Below are 8,298 nucleotides of genomic sequence, written 5' to 3'. Positions count from 1 at the left end.
AGGCTCGTCAAGTCAACCTAAGTGTTTCGCACGTGTAAATCTGGCTTACACCCGTTGTATGCGAACGTTAGAATCTATCACACCCAATCATCACGTGGTGCTTCGAAACAACGATTCTTCGCAACGGTGCACAGTTAGGGGGAACACATTCTTGAAAATTTAGAGAGGGATCATCTTATTTATGGTACCGTCGTTCTAAGCTAATAAGATGTAAACATGATAGACATCACATGCAAATCATAAAGTGACATGATATAGCCAATATCATCTTGCGCCTTTTGATCTCCATCTTCGAGGCGCGGCATGATCACCTTCGTCACCGGCATGACACCATGATCTCCATCATCATGATCTCCATCATCGTGTCTTCATGAAGTTGTCTCGCCAACTATTACTTCTACTACTATGGCTAACGGTTAGCAATAAAGTAAAGTAATTACATGGCGTTTTCATTGACACGCATACAATAAATTAAGACAACTCCTATGGCTCCTGCCGGTTGTCATACTCATCGACATGCAAGTCGTGATTCCTATTACAAGAACATGATCAATCTCATACATCACATATATCATTCATCACATCCTTTTGGCCATATCACATCACATAGCATACCCTGCAAAAACAAATTAGACGTCCTCTAATTGTTGTTGCATATTTTACGTGGCTGCTATGGGTTTCTAGCAAGAACGTTTCTTACCTACGCAAAAGCCACAACGGTGATATGCCAATTGCTATTTATCCTTCATAAGGACCCTCTTCATCGAATCCGATCCGACTAAAGTGGGAGAGACGGACACCCGCTAGCCACCTTATGCATCAAGTGCATGTCAGTCGGTGGAACCTGTCTCACGTAAGTGTACCTGTAAGGTCGGTCTGGGCCGCTTCATCCCACAATGCCGCCGAATCAAGATAAGACTAGTAACGGCAAGCAAATTGAACAAATCATCGCCCACAACTATTTTGTGTTCTACTCGTGCATAGAATCTACGCATAGACCTAGCTCATGATGCCACTGTTGGGGAACGTAGCAGAAATTCAAAATTTTATACGCATCACCAAGATCAATCTATGGAATAACTAGCAACGAGAGAGGGGGGAGTGCATCTTCATACCCTTGAAGATCGCGATGCGGAAGCGTTGCAAGAACGCGGTCGATGGAGTCCTACACGAAGCGATTCAGATCGCGGCTGAATCCGATCTAAGCACCGAACTACGGTGCCTCCGCGTTCAACACACATGCAGCCCGGTGACGTCTCTCATGCCTTGATCCAGCAAGGAGAGAGGGAGAGGTTGGGGAAGACTCCGTTCAGCAGCAGCACAACGACATGGTGGTGATGGAAGAGCGTGGCACTCCAGCAGGGCTTCGCCAAGCACTGCGAGAGACGAGGAGGGAGAGGGGTAGGGCTGCGCCAAGAGAGAGGGAGACTCGTGTCTTTGGTTGCCCCAAAACCCCCACTATATATAGGGGAAGGGGAGGGGCTGCGCCCCCATCTAGGGTTCCCCCCTAGGGGTGGCGGCCAGCCCTAGATGCTTCTGAGGGGCGGCCAGAGGGGGAGAGAGGGGGGCCGCACCCTAGGTGGGCCTTAGGCCCATATGAGCCTAGGGTTTTCCCCCTTCCCCTTCCCTGCGCCTTGGGCCTCTTGTGGGAGGCGCACCAGCCCACCTAGGGGCTGGTCCCTTCCCACACTTGGCCCACGCAGGCCTCCGGGGTTGGTGGCCCCTCTCGGTGGACCCCCGGAACCCTCCGGTGGTCCCGGTACATTACCGGTGACGCCCGAAACTCTTCCGGTGGCCAAAACCTCACTTCCTATATATTATTCTTTGCCTCCGGACCATTTCGGAACTCCTCGTGACGTCCGGGATCTCATCCGGGACTCCGAACAACATTCGGTAACCACGTACATCTATTCCATATAACCCTAGCGTCATCGAACCTTAAGTGTGTAGACCCTACGGGTTCGGGAACCATGCAGACATGACCGAGACGTTCTCCGGCCAATAACCAACAGCGGGATCTGGATACCCATGTTGGCTCCCACATGTTCCACGATGATCTCATCGGATGAACCACGATGTCGGGGATTCAATCAATCCCGTATACAATTCCCTTTGTCAATCGGTATGTTACTTGCCCGAGATTCGATCGTCGGTATCCCAATACCTCGTTCAATCTCGTTACCGGCAAGTCACTTTACTCGTTCCGTAATGCATGATCCCGCGACTAACTATTTAGTCACATTGAGCTCATTATGATTATGCATTACCGAGTGGGTCCAGAGATACCTCTCCGTCATACGGAGTGACAAATCCCAGTCTTGATTCGTGCCAACCCAACAGACACTTTCGGAGATACCTGTAGTGTACCTTTATAGCCACCCAGTTACGTTGTGACGTTTGGTACACCCAAAGCATTCCTACGGTATCCGGGAGTTGCACAATCTCATGGTCTAAGGAAATGATACTTGACATTAGAAAAGCTCTTAGCAAACGAACTACACGACCTTGTGCTATGCTTAGGATTGGGTCTTGTCCATCACATCATGGTCAGGAAACCATAACCATCTATTGATCAACGAGCTAGTCAACTAGAGGCTGACTAGGGACATGTTGTGGTCTATGTATTCACACATGTATTACGGTTTCCAGTTAATACAATTATAGCATGAACAATAGACAAGTGTCATGAACAAGAAAATACAATAATAACCATTTTATTATTACCTTTAGGGCATATTTCCAACAAATGTGACGGCTAAATCTTTCAGAAGTGCTCATAGGGTGCGCATGCGTGCATTTATAAAGATGAATATATGAGCGTCTGCGTCTGTACCATTTTCAAAAAAATTGCTCTAACCAAGTCATCCATGATTACTTTGTACTCGTAACCACTTCGCCTGGTACCACAGTCTACAGTGACACTGACACGTTAACAACATTGGTCAATTAGATTGTCAGGGGCACTTATCTTCTAATCTTGTTCATGAGCAACGGATTAGCCTAATACTATTCGGGTACTTGCTCCGAAAATACGGATTATCATGCCTTCCCTGCATTTCCAGCGAGGGCCCGAGCGAGGACCGTGCTGCACGGACCCTGTCCGGGTTGAAAAAACGCACTCCCCGCCCAAAAGAAGACTGCAAAAGAATCTGTATAAATTCACCCACTTTGTCTTTCCACTCCCTCTTCTTTACATGACGACGTGTGTGCCGCCCGTGTGTGCGTGTTACTACATGGAACGCGACCCCGGTCAGATCCTGATCCACTCGGTGCCGTCGATGAAGCTGAGGGAGATGAAGGGCTTGGCCTCCTCGTCGGTGAGCTCCCGCGACCACGACACCCTGCCGGAGTAGCTCGCGCCGGGGCCCGTGCACTTGTACTGCCCGTAGAACACCGTCCTGCACCACCATCATCATCATCATCCACCGTCAGAAAACGGAAGAGGGGAGAGGACGGAGACGGTGGAAAAGAAAGAAAGAGTGAAAGAGCGTACAGCTCGCGGCTGGGGTCGCCCCAGTTGTACCAGCCGCGCGGGACGATGATGTCGTCCATGTAGGTGTAGGCGAAGACGACGCGGGAGAAGGTGCCCCAGGCCCGGCCCAGGTAGAGCGCCCCCGACCCCGTCACCCTGCAGCCGACGAACGAGAACCCCGTGTCCTCCAGCATGCTCTGCCGGTTCTGCGCCGTCAGCGCCCCGTAGTCCCGCGCGATCGCGTGCACGTGGCAACCCTGCACGCACACCACAACACACACATTCATATGTATATTCCTTGTCACACGCTCATGAGCTGATGAGCATATCTGTATTTTTTTACGACTTCGACTGTTCGTGAACCCAGAAAAGCGAAACAGAAAACATGGGCACGAGACGAGACCGAAATATTTGACGTGTATCGAGCATGTGGGCGTAGGGCCGCCGGGGCGCCGGTCGCGGCGCCGGGGGCACAAACGGACAGCAGCAAGAGGCCGTGTGCATGCATGATTCAGCCGCTGCGACGAGTCGGTCGAAGACGCCAAGATTGCGACTGCAACCGGCCACGGAACAAAATCCTAGCATTGCGTGCCACAGGTGTTTGCCGGCTCTGTTTTTCTGCTGCTCGTGCATGCTCTGTTTTTCTCTCTCTGTTCAGCATGCGTAGTATTGCACCTCACTCACACATGGAGGGACCGGCAATGGAGCATCCAGGCATCGAGGAAGAGGAGAGCACGCACGTACCTCGTAGAGGGAGAGCGCGTTGCCGAAGATGAAGTCGATGGACCCCTCGATGTAGCAGTCCTTGTAGTAGTGGCGCCCCGACTGGTCGTAGAGCGTGTCCTGCGCGCCCAGGAACCGGCACCCCACGAACGCCGCGTTGTCCGCCGACACCCGCAGCGCCACCGCCTGCTTCCCAGTCGCCCCCGCCGGCGGCACCGGCGCCGTGTTCTGCCAACGCAAGCGTGTATTAGGACATGAAGCACCGAGCAGCGGGGACAGCGGCGGTGACGGAGAGTTACGTACCTTGAAGGTGATGTTCCTGGCGATGAAGTACTGCGCGTTCACGGCGAACGACGCCGAGCCGTACGTGCCGAGCGGGCGCCCCCTCGGCCCGGCGGGCGTGTCCGCGGTGTCGCCCCACTGCACGATCGTCTTGTCCGCGCCGGCGCCCTCCAGGGTGATGAACGCGCGCATCGACGATATCGTCACCTTCTCCCTGCGACCATGTTGTGGAAAGCCAGAATTCTAAGACGCGGCGAAAATCTTAGCCAAAATGCCACAGTAGTTCGAAGTTTTCAATAGTAAAAAATCAGTTTGAAGCATCAAGGGAAAATGTGATAATCTGAGTATCACTACAGCCAGTCAGGAGTGGGCTTCTGATCTTCGTGCGGCCTTTTCCCTGACGCCCACGATTCCAGGAAACGCTTCCTTCCTCCTCCCCGTGAACCTCTGATCATGGATCGATGGTTGGATGCAGACACGCATCTTCGGAGCTCGCCTCCAATGGAGGCAGCAAAGTAAACAGGGCTTGGCAACGGCAGAAGGGAGGAGGACAGGGGCAATGCACGTACGTGTAGGTGCCGGCGTTGACCTTGATGACGACGCGGACGAGGTTGATGGTCGGGAGCGAGTCGACGGCGGCCTGGACGGACGTGAAGTCGCCGGCCGCGGGGTCCTTGTCGACGACGAGCGAGTAGGACGGGAACGCGCGGGCGAGCGGCGCGTGGTGGAACGTGCTGTGCTTGAGGCCGCCCACGTAGCGCACCCACCGCATGAACAGCCGCTCCAGCTCCTCCGCGCGCGTCGCGTTCTCCGGGAACGGCCGCCCCGCCGCCCGCCCCGGCCGCACGCCCCGCGTGTGCCCGTCCACGCCCGACGCCACCGCGGCCACCGTGGCGACGCAGAGCAGGAGCCGGCCGGCGCGTGGCATGGGCGGCATCGGTTCGGGCGCGCGCCGACGCCACGCACGGCCGGTGGCTGGCAATGCCGGCGCGGTGGTGACTGGACGGACGATCGGGGAGCCGGAGCGGCGGGCGTGGCAAGGTCTGGTGCGTGGGGCAGGCGAAAAGGCTGGGGACGGGGATTTAAGGAGCTCGAATGATCGATCACGGGCGAGAAGAGAACACGAGGGGATTGTACGTGGAGTGAACTGACGCGGCACCACTCGGGCGGGTCACGGTTCACGAGCCGCCTAGTGAACTTGGCACTGCGTTGGTCGTTTGTGGCGCGTGTTCGCCGCTCTGGGGCCGCTCTGGCTGCTCTGGGTACGTAAAGTACGCGATGCACGCTACGTACGGTCCCGTGCTCTCGCGTATCGATCCCACGACGCTCTTCCTTCCGGACTTGCACGTGATCGTGACTTCTGCGCGCGCAAGTGCTATGCTTTGTTCGCGACCAAACATCCAGGTGATATGATTGCGGAAGTTCTAAACACTTTCCGAGAGATGTCTTTTAGACTCAGTTTAATTCGACCAAAATTAGCGGCATAGAACAATCTTCTCCCACACATTGCTAATGGTTTTTTTTTTGCCATAACCAAAACATTTACTTTTCTTTGGAGTAAGACCAACTTTTCCTTTAGTTTTTCTACCTACTAGTAGTATTGATCAATCCATTGGCTATGCTTTTTTTCAAAAATGATCAAGATTTATTATCAAAGTTCACCGAAAGTACAAAACATCTCAAATATAATAAAAATTACATCGAGCCGCCGACGCGCCGCTGCCGTCGCTCCCATACGGAGCCGGCTTGACCTTGTCGATTGCAACCGTGAAGTCTTCGTGCACGTGCCCCTAAGAGTATCTCCAGCCGTTGGCCCCCCAGGAGGCGCTAAAAATCGCCCTCTGGGGGCGCACCGGCGAAAACCGCGTGCTGGGGGCGTGATGCCCCCCAGTCGCGGCGCCCATGATTTATTTGAAAACCACAAACTAGGCGCAAATTCATCCAAACTTCGGCGAGTTCATACATATTTAAAATATTTTACAAAAAAGAAAAAACCGCTACTAGGCCCGCTGTCGCCCTCACCGCTCCTCGCCGCCCGACGCCCTTGAAGCTCTACATGCCGAGGAGCCTGTAGAACTGCGTGTAGTCACCGCCGCCGCCGCCGTCGTCGTCGTCGCCTCCTCCGCGGTCGCCGTCCCTGTTGCACCCCTCCCCAGGTTGGCGCGGCGGGTTGGACGGTCCGGGGGGCGTCCTCGTCCTCGTCGCTGTCGAGGATCACCACGCCGTGCTCGTCCTCGTGCCCACGCTTGCGGGCGGCTATCTCCTCCAGGGCTCGGCGCTGCCGGACCATCTCGTCGTTGAGGTAGTCGTCCCGCGCCCACTTTAGGGCCTCCTCGTCGGAGAAGCCGCGCCGGACTATGGCCTCGTACTCCGCGGGGAGGCCGGGCTCCGCCTTCGGCCTGACGAGGACGAGGCGGCCAGAGGTGGGGGAGGAGTCGACGATGCGGATGCCGGAGCTGCGGGTGCGGTGGCTGACCGGCGTGTCCTGGGGCTCCGGCTTGACGGGGCGGAGGCAGGGAGAGCCGGTCGAGCGGCCGGACGAGGAGGAGGACGCCCCCGGGTCCATGCGCCTCGGCGTCCACGAGCTCGCACGCCGGCGGGAGAAGGACGGGGGAGTGAGTACTCCAGCCTGGGCGTGTTGCCGCCCTCGATGTACTCGAGGACGGCCTCCAGCGTGCGGCCTGGCACGCCCCACCATCGACGGCGGTCTTCGGAGTTGAGCCTCCCGGAGGGCATGACGCCGTTGGTGGCCTCGAGCTGCTCGGCGTGGCAGCGGCGGAAGTAGGGCTCCCACAGCGGGCTGTCGGGGACGTACCGTGGGCCTTCCCTCGCCGCATGCGGCAGAGAGGCGTGGATACATGCGATCTTCGCACGCCGCGCCGCTCCGGTGGACGGTGGTGGCACCGGGACCCCGCCGGCGCTGATCCTCCACGCCCCGGGCACCCGCATGTCCGGCGGGACCGGGTACTCGGCTTCATAGAGGAGCCGAGTTTCGTCCTCGTGGAGGTGGCGGCGGCCGAAGTCGTTCGCCGCCGCGCCGTCGCCTGGGAAGTGCTCGGCCATGGTTGAGCTTGAACGGCGAGAGGAGAGGGAGGGACGGGGGAGGAACGGGGCGTCGGCGGTGGAGAGTCTATGCGTCACCGGCGCGCTGGGGGCGGCTTATATAGGAGGAGGCGCCGCACGTACGTGTGGCCGCCGTGTTACGCGTGGCGGACGAGGGACGCGCGTCGTCCGGTCTTCACTGCGCCGCCCGTGAGGCATCAATGGAGGAGGCTGACCGGCGCGGCAGCGCGCGGCAGCTTTGGCATTGATTCGCCGCGGGAACCGAGGCGATGAGGACGACGAAGCGGCGAGAAGAGCCGAGCCGTTGCCAAGGAGGGCCCGCCGACTTTCGCGCCAAAAATGATTCGGCCGGCGCCCCCAAGCGTCCCCCAGCGCGCCGGGTTCGGTCTGGGTCCGCCGGCGCTAATTTCGGCCCGAGCTGGCGAAAAAAGGGCCTTTGGAGGCGCGACTGGGCCGATTTTTCGGTGCCGGCGGCCGAAATATCACCTGGGGGGCCTTGTTGGGGGCGCGGTTGGAGATGCTCTAAGGACCAGCGCCCTGAAGCCGTAGTCGTCGTCGTTGAACCACTGAATAGATATGAAACACCTGACACCAAATCTCGCCACAACACGCGAAACCCTAACCTCCGTCCCAAGGAGATGGCAGGAATCTACGTCGGAGCTCCCTTGACTACGTACAGATTGACGAACTCAAGGAGGATCAAAACCCGGAAGATAAACTCCTTAACTCCAAAAAGAAGCACTGCCATCCGCCTGAGC

The 8,298-nt window shown here is 56.9% G+C and overlaps 1 protein-coding gene across 2 annotated transcripts; it reads right to left on the bottom strand.

Moving 5' to 3' along the window:
• Positions 1 to 2,830: 2,830 nt before the first annotated feature.
• LOC109746468 (probable pectinesterase 53) lies at positions 2,831 to 5,548 on the bottom strand. 2 transcript variants are annotated; one of them, XM_020305593.4, is made up of 5 exons: positions 5,047 to 5,544; positions 4,499 to 4,691; positions 4,217 to 4,423; positions 3,494 to 3,729; positions 2,831 to 3,398 (listed from the first exon to the last, which is right to left on the bottom strand). In XM_020305593.4, the coding sequence occupies exons 1-5, from the start codon at positions 5,412 to 5,414 to the stop codon at positions 3,251 to 3,253; spliced, it is 1,152 nt and encodes a 383-aa protein (XP_020161182.1). In that variant the 5' UTR covers positions 5,415 to 5,544; the 3' UTR covers positions 2,831 to 3,250. The 2 variants fall into 2 exon arrangements, with proteins under 2 accessions (XP_020161182.1, XP_020161181.1); XM_020305592.4 differs by having other exon boundaries at positions 4,217 to 4,691; positions 5,047 to 5,548.
• Between the last annotated feature and the right edge of the window lie 2,750 nt (positions 5,549 to 8,298).

Source organism: Aegilops tauschii, chromosome 2 (assembly GCF_002575655.3).
Source record: "Aegilops tauschii subsp. strangulata cultivar AL8/78 chromosome 2, Aet v6.0, whole genome shotgun sequence".
Lineage (NCBI taxonomy): Eukaryota > Viridiplantae > Streptophyta > Magnoliopsida > Poales > Poaceae > Aegilops > Aegilops tauschii.
Note: the sequence above shows the minus strand (reverse complement) of the source record. Positions and strands in the feature narration are given on the sequence as shown.

Coding starts and splice junctions, on each gene's coding strand:
- LOC109746468 (XM_020305592.4), bottom strand. CDS start 5,414: ATGCCGCCCATGCCACGCGCCGGCCGGCTCCTGCTCTGCGTCGCCACG. Junction 3,730..4,216: donor ACGCGCTCTCCCTCTACGAG/GTACGTGCGTGC, acceptor GTGTGCGTGCAG/GGTTGCCACGTGCACGCGAT. Junction 3,399..3,493: donor GGCGACCCCAGCCGCGAGCT/GTACGCTCTTTC, acceptor ATGGTGGTGCAG/GACGGTGTTCTACGGGCAGT.